Below are 22,259 nucleotides of genomic sequence, written 5' to 3'. Positions count from 1 at the left end.
TTTTTCCACACTATGTGGGGAGACAAACTGTCACCGTTTCGCTGTTACAGTCTGTCTGTAGCACCGCTTTTATTTCGAGTTCTCTCAACTCGAGAATCAGCTCAAACTCTCCTCACCACTGAGAGAGTGATCACCAACTTCCAACAGCCGCACTTGCTGGCTCCACGTTCTGGCTCCCCGGGATGCTTAAGTCCACGACGCTAGCGAGAAATTGGGTCTAAAGGGCCGCACCCTGAAGATGCCTGTCTTCCAGGCTGCTCCGAGGGATATTGAAAATGTGGCCAATGGGGGAGCTCCACGAACATGCCACGTTGCAGAACTGCAGTTTGAGTGAGTTGTAGAACACAGATTCCAACATGAGCCCCGCTACCTTAAGAAGGAAAATAGCGACTTTAGAAGAAGAAGAATCCAAACTGTTCTGCTGAGTGGCTGGGAGAAGTCACTCTCTGGAGCTATCAAAACAGCAAAATGGTGAGCAGAAGATTTGCTGAGAGGAGACGTTATTATATCTTTACAGGATATAGATATGGCCAACAGTGTCAGCTTCAGTGTTCCTCCCCAGCTGTCCTCAAACTTATGAGACTGTCAAGAGCCAATGGCATCAGTGGTTGATCTGGAGTCGCAGACAGGCCAAAGTGAAAAACCGTAGATGCCCCCCCCCCCCCGCCCCCCGAAGAACATCAGTGAACCAGAGAGGTTTTCAGAGTCAATGCACGTTTCATAGTCACTGTAACTTACATCAATTTTAATCCCAGACTTGTTCAATTATTTAAATTAAAGCTCTTTTGTTACCATGCAGGATTTGAGCTCGTGTCCCAGTGGTCTGGAATTGTGGTCTGCTAATTCAGATTCTGTTCTACTCTCCATATTAAACAGGGAGAAGTCTCACTGTCTTCAACCAAATATTTCCCAAAATCTTTTTTGCCTGGTGGGTAATAACAGCTCAGACAAAAGGCATTTCTTGCTTGAATCATTGTGCTGGACAGTCAGCCAAAATATTGTGCTAAGGTCTTTGCAGTGAGGCTTGAAGCCACACCTTCTGGCTTATGGTATCAATGAGGCATGGAAAAGCTAGCTGTGGGGGGGATGACATAGGTGCAAAATAATAAAAAGCCATTAAGAGGCACACTTTTCATAAGAAAGTGAAATGGATCTTTCTACTATAAGATTGGCACAGTTCTTTACAATTATGGATGTGGTGTTTGTGGGAACAGGGAAATTGGCAAATTAATGTCTGAGGTATTCAGTCCAATTGATACAAAGTTATGCATTGTATGTTGTAATTACAAATCTGTTGGACCAGTTTTTGATATAAATTGAGTGGCTATAATACCAAGTACATTTTTAATGAAATTAATCTCCAGTAATTTTGCTGCTATTTAAAATTGAAATATTTCTAATGAGGGAATATTGACAATAATATTTGATGCATTTTGCTTAAAAATTTGGATGAGGATTCATCTTTGTAACAGAAATTACAATTCTTTGAGTCAGAAATTTTTTACTGTTGTTTAATGGTGTTAAAACAGTGCGTTAATGCCAATGTAATGGCTGGATGTGAGCTTTCTAAAGCTAGCTCTTAAAGGGACAGATATTCTTCAGGACACCATTCAAAGTCAGAGTCATAGTGCGCTGCAACATAGAAACTGGCCCTTCGGCCAGTCAAATCTGTTACTTGCCCGGTGTTCTGCCTAGTTCCATCTACCATGAACTCAGACCAAAGCCCCCATATGTCTCTTATCCTGCATTTACCACTTCCGTCGGTAACTTGTTCCATGTTTGGACCACCCCCTGAGTGCAGAAGTCCCCCCTCAGGTTCCCCTTGATAATTTCACTTTTCTCCCTAAACCTAGGGCCTCAAATTCTAGCTAAGGGGAAAAGCCTGCATGCATTCACCTTATCCATACCCCCTTGTAATTTTGTACACCTAATTTTGTATACCAGAGTTCAGGAAAATAATGTACGAGGGGAAATGAAAATCCCATTTAAATCAAATTTCTCATCCTGTGTTAACACACACAGAATTGTGTGCAAGGTTGAACAGTTATCTATGGATGTTATGTGAAGGAATTTCTGGACCAGAGTGAAGTTACAGTGGGACAAAACTCAGGATGCTGGGTGGCAGCAGTATGAATAGGCAACGATGGGACTTTCTGAGTGCATGTTGCTTACATGCTGCACTGTCTGTGCTCTTCTGTGCATTCCTTACAGCTTCGTATGTTGTACCGTGGAGAGCATTCTGACAGGCAGTGTCACTGTCTGGTACAGAGGGGCGACTCCACAGGACCGCAAGAAGCTGCAGAAGGTTGTAAATCTAGTCAGCTCCAGCTTGGGTACTAGCCTACAAAGTACCCAGGACATCTTCAGGGAGCGATGTATCAGAGAGGCAGCGTCCATTTTAAAGGACCTCCAGCACCCAGGGCATGTCCTTTTCTCACTGTTACCATCAGGTAGGAGGTACAGAAGCCTGAAGGCACACACTCAGCGATTCAGGAAGAGCTTCTTCCCCTCTGCCATCTGATTCCTAAAGGGACATTGAATCTTTGGACACTATCTCACTTTTTTTAATATACAGTATTTCTGTTTTTGCACTTTTTTTATCTATTTAATATATGTAATTGATTTACTTGTTTATCATTATTTTTAAAATTTTGTTCATTTTTTTTCTCTGCTAGATTACGTATTGCACTGAACTGCTGCTGCTAAATTAACAAATTTCACATCACATGCCAGTGATAATAAACCTGATTCTGATATGACTTCTGTATGGAATGGCAGTATGGAATTTTCAGTCACTAATTCCATGGGGTGTGATTTTGACACTCTGGTCAGTGTCCCAAATACCTTTAACAGAATATAAAAACAAAAAAACTCTGGGGATGCTGAGCAGGTCAGGCAGTGTTGGTGGAATTTAGTAGCTTTCATCAAAATGTTTCAATTACTTTTATAAACACAAACATGAGATCCTACAAATGCTGGAAATTCTGAGCATCAATTACTTTTGAGAAAAAAAAATCAAAATAATTTGGTGTTGTTCAATTACTTTTAGCGTTGGATGTGTAAAAGCACAGTATGTCAAGTAGCATCGAGGGAAACGGAGTTATTGTTTCTGATTGAATTTCTTTCAGATTTCCCATACCTACAGTTACTTAATTTTCAAAGGTTTCAAAGGTACATTTACCGTCAGAGAAATGTATACAATATACACCCTGAGATGCTTTTTCTTCGCAACCATCCATGAAAACAGAGGAGTGGCCCCAAAGATTGAATGACAGTTAAATGTTAGAACCCCAAAGTACCCCCCGGCTCCCCTCCCTCCTGCGTGTAAGCAGCAGCGAGCATCAATCTCCCCCTTCCCCCACTGGCAGAAGAAGCATCGGCACCCACCACCGAGCACTCAAGTGTAAGCAAAGACAGGAGCTTGCAGTACTAGTTCACCCGATATTCAACATACTACAGGCTCTCTCTCTCCCTAATAAGGGACAAAGAGGTGTCTCCGTTTCACAGCAAGAGGGGAGACAGAACAAACAACTCGCTGGTTTACGATGTTAAAAGTCCGTTGCATCAATTTTTCTGAGCTCGGTGCCCAGAGACCTTGGGATTGTCTTCCATCTCCCACAGATCTCCTGCCTGGACACCGACCTCCGATTCCCCCCACCACCCCCCCATCTCCAGAGCCACAAAATCTCAGTCCTCTCAAAGATGAGCGAAGCTCTTAGGCCGAGCCTTTGGTGTGCCGAACAACGGCCATTCATGAAACCCCCCGCGAGCGGTTTCCGTTCCCGCAAAGAATCGTAGTCAGCATGTAACTCCAGGTCAGGGTCTTCAAAAAGAACCCTGAAAGGGAAAAATAGAGATATTAAAGATGGAAATAGAACTGTTTCTGAAGATGCAAGCAAAGGAGTCGCTGATAGGCGCCATTAATCCTCCTAAGCTCCTCCTCTAACATTTTCTCATTCTCAGCTTGGTATTTTATGCACTGGATTCCCAAATACCATTTATAAACTGTTATATTGCTGACAGACTGAATATGTTAATTGGCAAAGTACCTTTATCAAAGTCAGTATGCAGTATACAACACTGAAATTACAACCCTCAAACATCAAACATCTCCCTCCCTACCCAGGGAGTGAGTGAAAATGCGGAATATAAGATACAAAGGCATGTTTCAGTACAATTCAGCTCAGAGTTAATGATCTGCCCCAATTAAAAAATCGCCCAAAAAGTAGTAATGAAGAGCACCTAGAACTGGAACACATCATAAAAACTGAATTAGGGTCCAAATCTACACTCCATGTCAATTAAAACTTGCTCCGGCCCCACAGGCTGACAGCATTGAGAGAGAGAGAGAGATCACTTGAACCCAACACCAATGCTTAGTCAAACTTCAACTTCATTTCCCCTCGTTGGTGCATTACTTCTATTGCCATCTGAGTGTGCTGGCAGAGAGGTGTTGGATAGCAAGGGCATCAAAGAGGGAGTGGTTACGTATTCCCAAATGTCGTATGTTTTGTAACAGTTGGTTATCTTCTCCAAACAATCCAGGTTGCTTGAGGTCCATGGCATCTGTTTTCATCACAGGTGAATCACGGTTTATCAAAGTGACATTGACTCTGTATGTAAATTCCAAGAACTACCTTTAATTAGACTTTCTGTGCATTTCTTTTCCACATCAAAGAAGGTAAGGTGCTGAACATGAGTTGTATTTTTATAATCAGCAATCTATAGGTGTACCATGGGGAGCATTCTGACAGGCAGCATCACTGTCTGGTATGGGGGGGGGGTGGGGGGGGCTGCTGCACAGGACTGAAGGAAGCTTCAGAGGGTTATTAATTTAGTCGGCTCCATCTTGGGTACTAGCCTACAAAGTACCCAGGACATCTTCAGGGAGCGGTGTCTCAGAAAGACAGTGTCCATTATTAAGGACCTCCAGTACCCAGGGCATGCCCTTTTCTCACTGTTACCGTCAGGTAGGAGGTACAGAAGCCTGAAGGCACACACTCAGCGATTCAGGAACAGCTTCTTCCCCTCTGCCATCTGATTCCTAAATGGACATTGAATCTTTGGACACTATCTCACTTTTTTTAATATACAATATTTCTGTTTTTGCATGATTTTTAATCTATTCAATATACAAATACTGTAATTGATCTTTCTTATTTATTATTATTATTTTTGTGTTTTTTCTTCTATATTATGTATTGCATTGAACTGCTGCTGCTAAGTTAACAAATTTCACGTCACATGTCGGTGATAATAAACCTGATTCTGATTCCGATTCAAGGGAATACAAGCTGGTACCAAATGGCTAGCAGTCTCACTCATTTTGGTTTTTGTCTCAGGTTTCGTCTTGGTAAACTTAGTATTAGCTTCTATTGATTTCAGATTCACTAATCATTTTGATGTGGTCAACTTTACTAAACGAACTTCTGCAATTTCTGTGCCTGCAGGTGGGTCACGGCCATAGCATCGGAGTGTTCGGTCTCATGTGGCAGAGGAGTTCGGCAGCTCAGAGTGAGATGTGAGCAGATGACAGCCAATGGAACCTTGAAAATTTTACCTTCAGCACTTTGCGCAGAAGAACAACCTCCAAATGAGGAGGCATGTTTGTTACAGCCGTGTGCAATGTGGGAGAGTGCACCTTGGGGAGAGGTATACCAAAAATTATCTGATACAGCAACAGTATGAATGAAAGCATTGGAACTTACCTAGGGTACAGTACTATGTAAAAGTCTTAGGCACATATACATTTATAGCCTAAGACTTTTGCATAGTACTGTAATAATTTTATGTATTGTGCTGTACTGCTGCTGCTGCTGCAAAAAAAATCATGACTTGTGAGTGATGATAAAGCTGATTCTGATATGGGTCTCGATTATGGACTAAGAGAGGGAAGAGGGCAGGGAGAAGGGAATCATAGTTGGGAAAGGGGGAAGGAAGAGGGGAGGGAGTGGGAAGCAAGTCAATTGTTTGGAATCAAGTGAGCTTGCCTGGTGTCTCATGGTGTATCTGTACTCATGCCACCACCACCCCAACCGTGCTCCTGGCACATCTCCTCTGCCACAGCCATACCGTGGTACTCCATCTTTGCCAATCCCAACATCCTTTGCTCCCAGCTGATTTACAAACCCGCTCTCTGCTCCACGTTGACCCAGTACTATGCAAAGATTTTAGTCACCCGAGCTAGATATACAGGTATGTGCCTAAGACTTTTGCACGGTACCATATTTTTTTTGATATTTCTAAGCAAAATTGATTTAATTGTGAAAATAAAACAGGCAAAAATAATGTTACGCAAGTTATAGCAAAGTAAAAGAAAACTCACCAGAATGTAAGTCCAAAGGAGTTTCCCACCTTACATTTAGTTGCATAATTAAGTTGGCAACTTGAGTTCAAATGCAATTTCAGAATCGTAGATTTCTATCATTTAGCATGTGACAAATTACCTGTAATTCAGTTTTTGGGGTAGATTTTTGTCTCTTCCATTTGGGCAATGTACAACTGAACATTACATGAAGGAGTCTGCATGCCTGTAACAGAAACTATCTGATGGACTTACCGTTTAATTAATTGACGACAAGTTAAATGGACTCGTTACCAATGTGTGCTTTGTTGGTGTTTTCCTTCTGTGCAGCGTTCATGTTTGCCTTTGATCTAGAATGTCTGCAAGGAACTTTATTCCAAACTCACTTTGTGAGCATTTTATCAGAATTTCCCTTTAAACCAGTATTAGTATTGATCATTCAAACTTTTTTCTTGACTTGGAAATCAGGTATCTAATCGATCACCCATAGTGAGCCACTCTTTGATTCACTATTACTGTACCTTTTTTTTAGGCTCCTATTTTTTGCCCCTATTAAAATTGTCCCTAATTGTAATTGTACCGACAGAGTTACTAAGCTAAGGTGGAAACAATCATTTGTAATGGAATAAAACTTTTTTCCCCAAGCTGAGTTGAAAATAAAGTGTTGAATACAACAAATCAGTTGTACTTGCTGCAATGGAACAGCTGTTGGCCAAGGTGTCAGATGGTTATTTATTGGGGTGAGAGGGGAATAATACATATCCCCTGTGGCATTGCTGATGCTGTGTTACATTACGCGCCATTTTCCTCAGAACAGTGGTCTGAGTTGTTGTTTCCACATCCTGAACACTTGGCCTTTTCGCAACAGTAAATTCAAAAATGCTAATTTTATTAGACTGGGGATTCATTATTCCACTGCCATAGAAACATTGAGGGGCTCTTTATAATATTTACAATATTGGACTCTAGACTTGGTGATAGAGCATTCAGCTAATGTTATGTGATGCCAACAATTTAATCTGTCATCATTATAGACCTTTACATAATGACTGTGGGCTTATTAATGGCAAATTACTATATTTTGTCTAATTTAATTTCTGAAACTAATACTATTTTAGCAATACTATTGAAGTGATAGTCTACTGAGACGGACAGTTCCAAATTTCTGGAACAATTTGCTGAAAAATCCATGATATTGTGGCACAAGATTTAATTGAAAATTGCAAAGAAATATGATCTCAAGGTACCCAAATGCTTCGAGGTAATGCTGGAGATACAATGGAAAAGAATTAATAGCCAATTTGCGCTAAAAACACAAAAGAAATTATGCAAACCCCAATGTCCAAGAATAGTAAAGCCTACAAAAGGTCCATTCCAAGAAAAGCCCACCCCACCACTGAGCACGTCTACAGAAAGTGTTGCCATAACAAAGAGCCATCTACCATCAGGGATTACCACAATCCAAACACAAGGACCCCCCACCATCTGGGCCATGCTGTTTTGCTGCTGCCATCAGGAAGTACAGTTCCACACTACCAGGTTCAGGAACAGTCATTGTCCTTCAACCATCAGGCCCCTGAACCAGCATGGATGACTTCACTCACCTCAACACCGAACGGATTTCCACAACCTATCGACTCACTTTCAAGGACTCTGCAATTCACGTTCATTGTTATTTATTTACTTATTTTTTATTATTATACGTATTTGCACGTTTTGTCTTTTGCTCATTGGTTCTTTGTCAGTCTTTGTGTGTAGTTTTTCATTGATTCTATTGTACCTCTTTGTTATAGTGTGAATGCCAACAAGAAAATGAATCTCAGAGTAGTATATGCTGACATATGCATACTTCGATAAATAATTTATTTTCAACTTTGAGCAAGAGGAGATTACAGGAGGACATGGTGAATAGGTGCAATAATGAGGCATTCATGTCACACCTATTATAGCTGAGTGACAGTGTTACGAGATGTCAAATGGTTCAGGACCATAATAATAAGAGACTTCACTTCAGTGTTGCTACTTTGGCAGATTATGCTGTACGTCCATATTATCGTGGTAATTTCTGTCAAAAATCTTTGTATTTTTAAAAAAAAACATTACAAAGGGATTCAGAGGAAGTTCACGCAAATGTTGCTGGCTTCCTTCATCTTTGTTCTTTGATGACAGAAAGCTTTTATTGGTGATTTGCTGCTTCCTTAGATTCATGGCCACACCATAAAAGTTATCCCAGCTGTCTCCATTCACAAATGTCACACAGCCCAATGTAGTTATCAAGTTCTGTACATTCAAGACTTCCTGGTCAGTCCATTATGTTATTCTTGAGTTTTTGTTTCCTGGGTCCTTCCTGAATGTTTATCAACCAACTCATCTTGTGCCCATACATCTGATGTGTTCCAGCACGTGGATCCCCTTACATGTGGCAGTTGCTGTGCAGCAATAAATTTCTTTCCAAACGCACTTAAAACTGCCCACTGAAACCTTTATAATTGATTCGTCTTTTCCGGATTTCCATTTGATGATCTGTTACAAATTTCAGCATTTTTACATTTTGTACTCTCAAGTATGCTTGACCATTTTTGAACGGTGGCAACTATTTACTCTTTGTGTTTGGCAGTGCTCAGGCCGTTGTGTGGGTCTCAGTGTTGCTGTTCAGCACCGCCAAGTTGGATGCCGCTATACAAATGGAACATCAGCTGCAAAGTCCACTTGTGAGAAAACAGAGAGGTATAATGACAAGACCATTGCAGTCTGTGATGTCTTTGCTAGTAATAATAATTGTGACAAAATTATTAATACGTTTGGATGATATTGAATAATTGAACCATTGAAGTTCAACATCAGTGAAGCAGAATTCTGTTAAGTGAACTTTAGAATGTTACTAATATCAGTTTCAAATGATCAGAATTATATTCTTTGAAGTCATACAATGCCTGTACTTTCTGAAGACAGCTGAACTATGCACACCAATACTCATGACTCTCTACAGATGTGCAGTGAAGCACATCCTAGCATGCTATATCACTGGTATGGAAACTGCATTATGGCAGATAGGATGGCTCTACAACAGGTAGGTAAAACTTCCCAACCATCACCGGGACCAACCTACTCATCCACCCTATATAGAGCCGACTAACCAGCAAGGACATATATATGTTCAGAAAGGTGCCAGTAATATCATGAAGGATCTCACCCACCCTGCTTATGGTCTGGTTGTGCAACACACACAAAATGATGGAGGAACTCAGCAGGACAGGCAGCTTCTATGGACTGTACTTTTTTCCGTAGATGCTGCCTGGCCTGCTGAATACCCCAGCGTTTTGTGTGTGTGGCTCGGATTTCCAGCGTCTGCAGATTTTCTCTTGTTTGTGGTCTGTTTGTCCCACTCCTGTCAGGAAAAAGGTTCACAGCCAGCATCCTTTCTGAGACCACTAGATTCAGAAACTGTTACTTCCACCCAAGCTGATCAACACCTCTACCCATTAACCCAATCCCCAAGCCCCACCACCTAGCGTCACTTTATGTACGTACATTCGGTCGATATATTTAACAGTTCCTTGTACATTCAGTTTTAAAGGATTACTTTTATATTTATTTATTTTCCTTTTTATGCTCATTGTATTTTATGCTGTTTGAATCTGGAGTAAAAACCATTTTGTTCTCCTTTGCGCTCGTACACTGAAGAATGACAATAAACAATCTTGAATAGCAAGGCCTAACACTTGCTTGAACTGCTGAAGTCACACTGTTTTAGTGGTTAGTACCTGGGTCACTGATTTACCATGATTAAGTAAGTTAATATAATGTACATCATTTCCATATGAATTTATGGGACTTTAGGTCAGAGTTTTTAGTGAGGAATTGGTCTATGTACCTCAGGCTCCTTCCCTAACCAAATAAATCAAATTGTTTCCAATACATGAAAGAAATTTTCCTCATTGGTAGTAAGAGCCCCAAGAATATTCCAGCTGAAGATTGTCCTGACAAATTTACCGAAATTTAATGGATCACATTTTACACCTGTGTTTATTTTCTTTTTGCAAATGAAAAAGGATGTAGTGCTTTCCCGGCATACATGACAATAAATCTCTTCTTGGGCTTCCAACCGGGTACATGTATTGATTTTAACCAAAGTTTCAATGACGAACCTTGCCATCTTCATCATTCATAATGTCTGGGCATATCTAATCCGTTGGTATTTATACTCTCATTATCCATCCCTCCTGATTGGTTAGTCCTCATCCAGTCAGATTTCTGCTGTCCCACCTTGCTTACAATTGAATTCCAGTTGTTTCTTAGAGCGAGATCTTCATCTCTGTTAAAATTCTTTTCCTCTACTTTTATTTTATGGCTTCCATTGCCAAGCGGTCCTGAAAGCCACTGGTGCAGCACAGTAGTTTTGTGCTGTCAAAGTCAGTCCTATGGCCATTGCAAATGCAATGTTCAGCTTACACTGATTTCTTCAGGTAAACCAAATGGACACACCTCCTGTGCTCCTTGACGTGGGTTTCCACCATCCACCTCATCTGGCCGATATACGGGAATCCTGTAAACGCCCGCTGTCTAGAGTCACTGGCTGGAATCCCGAGAAAAGCTTATTCTTCGTTTTGTAAACTGTTCCGAAAAGCTGTCCCAAGCAGTAACGACATTTGTAATCCGTAGGCCTGCTTCCGCAAGGCAGTGTAAATCAGACCGATGTAATGTGCGCTGGAGGGCGGGGCCATGGAGACAGTGCGCAGCATCATGTGGGAGTGGTTTCCAGTCTCGCCGAGTAGCCTGTATCCACAACAGAAACAACAGAGCAGTGGCGGATCAGTACTGTGGATGGCAGAGGCGGCCAATCACGTGGCAACACTGCAATCTGACTTCCTGCGACAGTGAGTATGTTTCTACCTTCAGTAAAAGTAAAAATGCTTTTTTAAAGACAGGCAGGAACTTTATCTTTAAACATTCTACATGAATAAAAAAGGTTTAGAAGGATATGAGCCAAATGCAGACAATTGGTCTAGCTCAAACAGACATGAGACAGCATAGACTGTGTTTCCATGCCAGATCAATCTGTGACTCTCAATGGTGTAGTTTTCTGGGATCTCGTTGCAGTCTTATTCTGTGACTAAGATGTGGCAAACAGAAAAAGTGAATGATATTTCCATTCTTCAGTCTGATGATGTGTCAGTTATTTAGATGTGGATGCGTTGCTTTCAGCTTCTGACGGAGACTGCACGGACACAATGCGTTACTGTGCACTTGTGAAGCGCCTGATGCTGTGTCATCTGAGCACCTACAAACAGAGATGCTGCGATTCCTGCAGATTGCTGTAATTGACATACACCACTGTTTGCCGGGTCGTAAGACTGTGAATCGATCTATAGAGAACTCCACGTAGAGGAACTGAATGCAGCACATCGAATGCAAGCTGACCAGAAGGATATTTTAATTGTGTTGTAAATCTGCTTGTACAGAAATGCACAGAAGTTTCTTTGCTGTTCATTATGTTAGTCAAATCTGTAGCAGCTGATTCTTAGAGAAAGAGTTGCTCATCTGTTCTGTTTTACCATCTAATATGGACTTGTTATGCCAATGTATTCTCCGTCATGAAAGATGTGTGCTTAGGTTGTATTGCAGAAGCTGCTATGTGAATAATTGTCTGCCACCAGTGGAGAAAACTGTTTTTAAACATCCAGGTGGACTTAATTCACAGCTTTACAGTGAAGGCAGGTTAAAATTACAACCTAGGTGAGTTATACTTACAACCTAGATGATGAAAAGGCACCGCAGACTCAATGGGCCGAATAGCCTAATTCTGCTCCTATCTCTTCTGGTCTATGGTCTTATGATTATTGGCAAAGAAATTCTGTTAATTTAAATCACAGCTTTTCACATCTGATTGTTATTGTTTGGATCTGTGGACAAAAATGGGCATGAAAGTAACGTATTTAGTAGCTCACATTTTTAACTTGTAGATGGATCTAGTGACAGCATTTTTACCCTAAAGAATCTCTATTTCCAATGTGAATCCCATATCTGAAGGAAATGGCCAACTCAGCCTATGCTGTTTCAAATATTAGCAGAGTTAAAGCATTGAATTTACACTGTTATTCTTGATTACAAGGAGATAAAGGGTCAGCTGAAGTTATGCAGTGAAGGGGGAAAATACTTAAAGTGCCTTCTCACTGATCACCCTTTACTTTGACTGCTGCAATGCATTTTTGACACAAGTCAGTTATATTAGGAAGTTGACTCCACTTCGCATGCCAAGCATCAAACAACATTTCTTCTGGAATCAATAGGATCAATTTAATGAAGAGAAGGACATTGTTCAAAAAAAAAATTACATTTAATAATTGTAGCATGTAAATAGTGACAAGGACATTCTAAATTACATTGGCTATAGAAGGAAAAATTCAAACAAATCCCTGCCTCTGGAAAGTCTCAACCAATTTCAGATTTACAGCTAACAATTGACCTTTCACTTTTAAACTAAAATTGCTGCTGAGAGTTGGTGCCTCACCTTTACATTGGCATGTAAAGCATTCAATTCACCTCTCCAAGTAGGTTAGAATCCAAGTCTGGGAGACTGCTGTCAGCTCAGTTCTAAAACCAGAGGCAGAAAGCAGCCCTTGAAGTAATTAATATCTGTGCATCTCACAATTTCAGTACAATTCTTGCAATAATTCCATATGGATAAAAATATTTAACCATATTCACCATGCCCTAACCATATTAAATCTGCATTGGGCCAGTGTATTCCTAACAGGATACAGGTTCGACCAGAGGTGCAAGGGTGTAATATCCTCCAACTGTTTCAGGTTGGTAAAACTCCTTATCCAGCCATTAGACTAGGGATCAGTTTTAGCATAATGGACCCCAATCCCTCGATGGCCAAATCAGCTCCACTGGTCAAACTTGAAATCCCTCCAACTTTTCCTGTCTACACTCACCATAACCATAACAGCTTCCACTCTGATGACATCATCTACAAAACAAGCAACGATGAGGCAAGCTAATCTCTCACAGCAATATCATCCAACATGATCCCAGAGAGCTGGAAGCGCAGAGGAGTCATCCTCTCCCTGTATTTCAACCAAACTGTGGACAGGGGAATGCAAGTTTCCTGTTTAGGGATCGACTGTCCCCTCTCTATCACCAGAATATAAATAAAACAGTAGTGTTCTTGGGAAGGTGTCAATAATGAAATCTCTACTCATTCCATCAAGCAGGATGTTCTGAGAGAGCTTGTTCAAGATTAGTGTCGAGTAAAATCAAGGAATGGTGTTGGTCTAAAATAGTTCTGCCTTATAGATGGGATTAAGCCTTGCCCGCAGAATATTTTTACCCCATCTCTCAAACACAAAAGAGAGATGATCATTAGAAACACCAAAATTTTTCTCTTATTTGATGAAGTTAAAAACAATAGTTTTGTTCTTCTAGATCATATAAAATTAGGCATTCTTACTGAGATTAACCTCAAGACCAGGCTTTATATAAAAACTCTCCAGCACCTTGAGGATTTTAAAATGTCCTAGCAGGAATCACTCACAAGGACCAGTGAAAATCAGGAGGAACATAGCAGATCAGGCAGCATCAATGGAAGTGAATGAACAGTCAACATTTCAGGCCGACACCCTTCCTCAGGACCTTCAATAAATCAATGATTACCACAGCTGGGTCTTTATGATTCTTCTCGGTCCCCTTTCATTAAAGTGTTCAACTTAGCAATACTTTCATTCATCAGTGAGTGGCTGTGACAAATACCTTCTGACAATGATTTAAAATGAGTGAATCCATCAGCTTCTCAGCCAGAATTTTTGTAAATAACTTTAGTAATATTGATCCAATAATATGCAAATTACTGTTCTAAAATTTTATTTTTTTCCATGCCATCAGATCATAAGGGTACATATTTTACAACCCTTAACCCAAGATGAAAGCATACAGGCTAGTAAATTGGTGTCCATCTTGCGGATCTTGTCCAACGAAGATTATCTAGTTCTACTACTGTATTGTTTTATAAGCCATTTATCACATTTGAAACCTTGGTTGCAGTAAAATTTTGTAATAAATTAGAACCATTGGCAGAGTCTACTTATGTCTCCCTTATTATTAATAACAGCAAGCTAGAATTTGAAATAGACTCTAGATCAATACCAATGGGACAGCCTCTTCTGTAAGGCTGCCCGTTAGTTCTCTTGCTAATCCTTTCTATTGTTTTTATACCTCTCCTGTGCCATTGGAAATAAACCAGACTTCTTTGTTTTAAAAACCTCCTTCCTGCTTCCTTTAAAATCCTTATCTCTATTAGATGTTAAGAGGCTTGTAACTCTCCCAAAAATGCTAAAATTCTTCCCCTTGGCACCAGGATCTCTCTCAGCTTAAAAAGAAATATCCCCCTCACCCAAAAGCTGGGCAACAGATATCCTTTCCTTCACAGCATTTAACGTAGAGATGTTAGAATCATTAGCCATACTGCTTCTGAGATCATTAGCATCCTCATGAATGTTGTCATCATTAACACTTAATGTATGTAATATTATCATCAGCAGCAAGAACAACCACTGACCCTTCCCTATTATTAATATTCTGACTCTCTTTTAATTTACAAAACTTTAGCCTCGTATCTAAAGCCTGCTGATTAGTCTGTGAACCAATCAAAACATTAATGTTTTTCTTGCCAGCAAACCTGTGTACCAAGACCAAGAGCAGATTGAGTTCTGGCTTGGACTGAACGGATGCATTCCTACCTTTCTTAACAGTCCTCTACTCAACTGAAATAGCTATTGAATGAGACAAGAAAGCTTGGCCTCTATTTTGAGTTTTATCGTAGTTTATCTGCTGCTAAAATACCTAATACTAGCATAATATTAAAAACCACTCCAGGAAATTAAACAATACAATTTTTTTTAAAATCACCAGATAGATTGCCATCCACAGCTATAAATCAGGGTTCAGACTGTTAATAATGTTTTTTTTTATTAAGATACCATCATTTGAAGTGTTAAGCAAAAAATAAATATCCATTTTTAAATGTATAGAAGCTAAAAGCCAAGTGTATAAAACACCAAACCCTTCACGCCAGATAACTGCACATTGAAGAAAACTGACTTCCAATAACAGATACCCAAAAAACACAATAGGACAAAAATCTAACCATCCATAAATAAACCTAAATATATTAATCGTCCCACTAAGTGCCGCCAGAGTAGTTTGCGGTATGTCAAGTTTTGTACCTCTCGATGCCAAGAAAGTCCATCGCTTTCGAATTCTCAGGAAACCAAGAGCCTGAAGCAGGGATTATAGCATCATAAAATTGGATCTCAACAATATTCAAATTGCCTTTTAAAATCGAATCCAGATGAGTATACTTATTGGATTTTTCAGCGAAGGTGGCGCCCAAGTTCTTTTCTAATCTAATCAATACATCAATGACAACTGTTCTTCTATTTTTGCTAAATAAAACAACATCCAGAATCTAAGCATGCCCTAGATCTGAAAATCTATTATTTAAAAGCCAGTGAAAACAGCCGTGGCACCTCTGAAACATGACATATCTAAAACCTTGTTATTCCAGTGAACCTGCGATTGCTTCGCTGCAAGGCATAGGCTGGACACGTGGCTAAGTGTTTCCCTGGCCAGCGCTGATCTCCTACATGCCTTAACCACACTAGTTGTGGCCAGGCCCAGCGTATTCCTAACAGGATGCAGGCTCAACCAGAGGAGCTAAGCTGTAATGTCCTCCCACTGTTTCGGGGTTGTAAAACCCCTTATCCAGCCAGTGGATTGGAGATAATTTGTCTAAGAATGGGCCCCAATTCTTGGATGACCAAGCTCACTCTGTCAGTTAAAACTCCATATTCCTCCAATTTTTTTTCCTTTTTATAGTTATGCTCACCAACCATATCAGCCTCCTCTCCAATTACATCATCTACAAAGCAAGTGGCATTGAGACAAGTTCATCTCTCATATCAGATGTCATCCTGGCAGCTGGAAAGTCAGACCGATCACCATCTCTCTTGATTTCCTAAATTCTTTATCTCCAAGCTCTAGAGAGGGGAATCTTGAGTTTCCAGTTTGTGGAATGACAGTCTCCCGTTGCTACTTCTAGAATATAAAAAAAGTCATTCATGACCTTGAGGTGTCATAGATATTCTTTAATGAAACCTCTATTTGTCCAATCGAGTTTGACCAAGGCATTCTGAGAACTGATAGCCCTCATTCAAGATTAATGAAGAGCGAAATTGAGGGATGATGTAAGACTAAAATAGTTCAGCCTAATAGGTGGGCTTAAGCCTGCCCACGGGTTATATTTCTACCCCACCTCTCAAGCCCACTAGACCAATCATCATCAGAATACCTATCCAAAAGTCAATTCTGGACCCACGTACTACTTTTCCTGCTTTCCAAGTTCAATATAACTAATTTTTCCCATACCAGGTATTGATGGAGCTAAAATTCGAAGTTTTGTTTTAATACTTCATATAAAATCCAGCAGTCTTACTGCGATGAACCTCAAGGCTGGTGTTTTTATGAAAACTCTGTAGAACTATGCCCTTGTGATGATCACTCATTGGCCGTTTCATCAGCAAAAAACAGGGTATATCTTTGCACTGAGGTGGAATCTCATCCCATCCCTAATGACCATAAAAGGATGTTCATAAATAATATAGTGGAAAGCAGCTCTTTCTGCTTTAACCCTCGATGTAGGAATGGATCCATTTGGATTTTACATTCTCAGTAGGAGTTCAGGAATCCATATACATGTTTGTAATGAGGTCGACAAAGTGGGTATCAGTGCCCCTCTTGCCCAAGGCTTTAACAATAAGTTTGTGGCTGATTTATCAACACTTTTGATAAATCAACAAATACCACAACCAGAACTTTGTGATTCTTTTTGGCCCCCTTCATTAAATTATTCAGCATAGCAATTTCAGTAATATCAAACGCCAAATAATAATTTTAAAATATCAAATGTTAACATTGTTTTGAAAAGGTAATAGACACCGTAGAGTGAATTGATTCAAAACAGCCAGTTCCTTTAGTGATATCATTCAGACGTTACCTGGAAAGAAATCATTACTTTTCCTGTTGACTCTGTAATTTTAAACATTGGATTTGCACTTAGAATTGCTCAAATGAAACTTTCTTTCCTTCAAAGTAATAGTAAAACTATTTTCTCGTAATAACTTGAGTAATGAACTCACAAAAAGCTCAGATTTCACTTATTTATAATGTGTTAGCATAGCCGAGTGTTTACTTTTTGTATGTTGCAGTTTCAGCTAATTTCATTCTCAAAAGGTTCCTCGTTCTCCTAAAGCCAAGGGAGCAGTTTATTAGATCCAGTGCTCCCTAGCACTGTTCCTGCACTGGTGAATCACTTGTACTCGTGCTTTTCTCTTTGATCTTTTTCCCCTGGTGGAGTTGCACTTTCCGGAATATTTCTCCGCACCCACTTCCCCCCAGTCACTCCAGCTGATTTCAAAAGCTTGCTACGTCCAAAAGTTAGTGTGGATCAGCAATCATCTCGACATGTCTTCTGTATCTGAGCATGTACAGGTATCTGAGCAAACTACTATCTTTAATGATATAACGTTATATTTCAAAATACTCATACCAACTCATGTTTTTCCTTAGAGCATTGATTAATGCATAGCCCCACTGAGCTTAACTAACATTCATTTCTGGCTGCTATTAAGATGACAGAATATTTTCATAAGAGTTAAATCAAATGTGAAATGCAAATTTTAAAGTAAAATGGCAGCAAAAAATATTTCTGCATCCAAATTTCTATGAAGTATCAAGCCAGCCCTGAGCAGCTCTGTCAACGGTTTAATTGTACAGAGCTGATATTGCCACTGATGTTATAATGCAATACGTCTTGAAAGAAACTCATTACTATAAGTAATGAGTTCAAGTCTTCATTTTGTGTTTTTATTTTTGCGACTCAATGCATCCTTGAGATCTTTCTTGAAATCAATTACAGACAAGAATTCAGAATATCCCGCTGCATTTTAATTTGGCTCAGTAAGTAGCATTCAAACTCAACCATTTTCATTCTCATCAAGGGATAAAGGCAAACCATAAAAAAGTATTTCATTGCCAATTACCAAAATAAATACAACTCCTGATAAATTAGAGGAAGTATCTGCAAAGAATTATATACTAGTCTGGTAAATATATGGCCACATAAATAATAATGTATTACATTTCAGTTGAACAATCTAAATGAGAAGAGCAATAATTTTGCGGAAACTCAGTTGGGAAATAGTTAACTATGTGTTCAGCAGTAAGGCTAATCTTTTATTTGAGAATAACAGTATTATAGGCAGTGGCAAATTCCATTTGTACACATTTGTGCCTCCAATTATGTTAATGTATACAGCTGTTCTAAGTTGGTCTTTTCCCAGAATAGGATACAAGGTACTTCGGAGAATACCCTGTGATGTTACATTCTCCAAATCGCTAATGGGTCTTGACCTTTTGAAAAAAGGTTGTGCATAAATTAAACAAATTATTGTAACATATTACTTGTACATATTTATTTTCTGTTATGAAGTGCAATACTGAATAATGTACATTGTGTGTTATAAAGAATATTTTTGTTGGGACTTATTTTTTACTACTATAGCTTTTCTTCCAGGCTGCTTTTCTCTTCCTATTTAAAACAAAAATGCTCATAACCACATTAAGCACTTAACAAAATCTGTATTTTTCAGACATACAAATGCATATTATTTGGTAGTGAAATTATCCCCAGGTCAGGATTTAAGAATCATTGCCTCAAACTGTATTAAATGATAAGGGTATCTGAATTGCTACCTACTAGCTCTTTGGAGCCATTAACCCTTAAAAATCAGGCACATGAAAATCTGGCAACTTGGTCCTTGTTGCACATGTTTCCTACTAGTTTGGTAAAATTCTGTGGTGCTGAGGAGTTCACACTTTAGTGGGGCAAAAGTCCTGAATCAGAGCACCAGCATCTGTTGGTCTCAATTATGTAGACTCTCACTCCCTTCTCTCATTTAAGTTTCCAGTGCCTCTGACTTATAAAGATTATCCTTTTGCTCTAATGTTTCCGTGTCTACACTCTCCTTTTGCCTTTACTTCACTCCATTATAATTCCTCTGGTCTTTTCATCAGCTTACTTGAAGAGCCTCCCAATACCACCCTAACCTTTCCTTTGTCCCACCATGAACAGCTGAAGGCGTTTCCTCACAAAATATATACGCTTAGTTTGTGTGCGTAATAGTTGCAGCAGCATGGTAGAAATTGTTCTCATTGTGGATCCATCAGAGTAATGTTACCACCCAAGGCTTTGAACACCATAATTCTGCGTTACACTTTCTCAATGACAAAAATAATCTACCAGCTCTAAGACTTGGGGGGAGAGGAAGAGCTTCGTAAGCACAATTGGGGCATGGGCCTGGATCCAGTTAATTCATTGCAGGGCCATGTATTGGATTAGCTGTAGGATATCAGTTGAAGTGCCTAGAGGGAAGCAGAAGAGGAGCGGAGAGATGCGTGAGGTTGTTAAGGCAGCATTTGGGTAAAATGCCATCATTTGGTGGCAGGGAGTTGTGGGTGGCAATTTAGTCTGTGACTGGACCATTAACAAGGTGGACTAGTTGAAAGTCAGGGTGGGAGAGTAGTTGGCTGTTGAAGGAAGGGGAAGATTGACAGGTGGTCGAGGTGGAGGTAATGTGCTTGGGAATAAAAGTGAATGAGGTTTTGGTAGATACAAAAACTGGTTGGTACAGGAGTTACAAAGCATGGTCTCTCCTAGAGCAATGTGGATTAATTTCTTCTGCAATACTTAAGAGGGAAGTTACATAATTGGGTGTAGCCATCAATTCAGGCTGCTGGGAACTGCCAAGTTGATTTTCTGGAATGTCATAGAACAACTCATTGTGGCCTTTTTTCCTTGTATGGTGCCAACATAAGTAACGCTGTGTGACCTGCTTTCTAATGCAATATCTTTTTCGAGCCCTTGGCCCATTCCTCATTATCATTTAGTGTGTTGTGCCCCTCATGTTTGCAGTACACCTCTGTGGAACTTTAGTCATCATTATGAGACGATCTCTCATCTAATGCTACATTTAGGTGAATATTATCCAAAACCCAGCTGCAGCTAAACTGTTGTCAATCTTCTTTATGGCAGATCCCTTTCTTTATATCTTAACATTTCTTCTCACCTCCATGTCCTTCCCTTCTGATGTAACCCTATTCCCCGTTAGTTTCATAAAAGAATCAATCCCCATCCCCTCTCAACTTCAACCACCTTCATAGTTTTTCCCCACTGTGATCAAACACTTCCCCCCAAATCTACTGTCTGACTTATTTCTTGTACTCTCCAGTGAAAGGTTGTGGGGAAAGGTCTTTGTGTGCAGTTGCCAGTGTGTCACAACATGGAAGCACACCTTCCAGGTGAGTGAGTTCATGCTGACTATTAAGTACCCACCTACACTTTATTCTCCCTGCATTCTCTTCCACTTCCTCCATGTATTTGACATGTGGGAGGAGAATGGAGGATCGAGAGCAGTCGCAGGGGAATATACCGTATAAAATCTGAAAGCACTGGAGTTAACTATTGAACCTGGGTTATTACAGATGTGTGGTAGCTCTACAAGCTGTGCCGCGGTGCCTCCATACCTTATGGGGAAGTTGTGTTTTGTTGTGCTTCTTACACAGCAGAGGCTCATCCAAAATGATGGACTATCACCCACCAGCCAACTTCCAGCCCAATAGAAAGTTATTTACTCCATAGAAGGTACAATGCTCTGAAGCGCCTCGCAAGTGTTTGGACCCCTCTGATGTTACATTAAGCAAGTTTGAGTTATGCCTAAAGTTTCCCAAATGGTTTTATAGCCTGTTGCATTTTAAACTATGAATGCAAAGACATTGAATATTCATATATTTTGTAAAACATTTCCAGGCTTTCAAAACAGCAGCTCATACCTGTATTGAGGATATATAGTCATGGAAATAATATTTGTGCTTTGTATGTAATCCAGTTTGTTGTGTGTGTTTTTTTAACTACAGTTTAATAAAAGTGATCTGTTAACCACCAATATCTCATGTTTTATAAGTTATTCTTGTGCAATTTGTTGGGCATTAAGAAAATTTTATAAATCTACCTATAAGTGTAATATTATAAATACATTAACACATGGGTCCAGGCCTTGTGCTGGGAAGGGTCAACAGGAGAAGGGAGATGGATTGACCCACCCAGCCAACACACTTTTTGCCCCTCTTCCCCCCGGGAGAAGGTTCAGGAGCTTGAAGACTCGTACGGCCAGATTTGGGAACAGTTTCTTTCCAACTGTGATAAGACTGCTGAACGGTTCCTGACCCGGATCTGGGCCGTACCTTCCAAATATCCGGACCTGTCTCTCGGTGTTTTTTTTGCACCACCTTACTTTCCCTTTTTTATTTTCTATTTATGATTTATCATTTAAATTATTATTTTACTATCGATTTGTACTCCAGGGAGTGCAAAGCGCAGAATCAAATATCACTGTGATGATTGTACACTTTAGTATCAATTGTTTGGCGACAATAAAGTGATAAAGTATAAAGTAATAAAGTATTGAAAGGGAAGTCATAGGGCTGATTCATTCAGCGCTCAGCCACTGCATAACACAAGACCAATGTGGAGTTTGAACATTCTGCCTGTGACCACAGGGTTTTCCTCTGGGAGCTCTGTTTTCTGCAGCGTTTTCCAAAGATGTGCAGGTTTGTAGGTTAATCATCTACTGTAAATTTCCTTTAGTGTATAGGCTAATGGAAGAATCTGGGGAGAGCTGATGAGACTGGAGAGAATAAGAAACGGGAGCAGCATAGGGTTGGTGTAAATGGCCGATTATGATTGGCATTGAGTTGGTGGACTGAAGGGCTGTTTCCATGCTGTACCTCACTCTCAGCCTAATCTGTCTCCTTTCCTGGCAAATTCACATCATGTTAC

The 22,259-nt window shown here is 39.9% G+C and overlaps 1 protein-coding gene across 1 annotated transcript in view; it reads left to right on the top strand.

Moving 5' to 3' along the window:
- adamtsl3 (ADAMTS-like 3) overlaps positions 1-21,366 on the top strand; it is a 726,995-nt gene extending 705,629 nt beyond the window's left edge. The window contains 4 exon segments of the mRNA XM_073033006.1: positions 5,451-5,652; positions 8,922-9,031; positions 10,967-11,181; positions 11,510-21,366. Coding sequence (XP_072889107.1) covers positions 5,451-5,652; positions 8,922-9,031; positions 10,967-11,181; positions 11,510-11,625 — 643 coding nt within the window. The 3' untranslated portion in view covers positions 11,626-21,366.
- The last annotated feature ends 893 nt before the right edge of the window (positions 21,367-22,259 follow it).

This window comes from Hemitrygon akajei, chromosome 30 (genome assembly GCF_048418815.1).
Source record: "Hemitrygon akajei chromosome 30, sHemAka1.3, whole genome shotgun sequence".
NCBI lineage: Eukaryota > Metazoa > Chordata > Chondrichthyes > Myliobatiformes > Dasyatidae > Hemitrygon > Hemitrygon akajei.
Note: the sequence above shows the minus strand (reverse complement) of the source record. Positions and strands in the feature narration are given on the sequence as shown.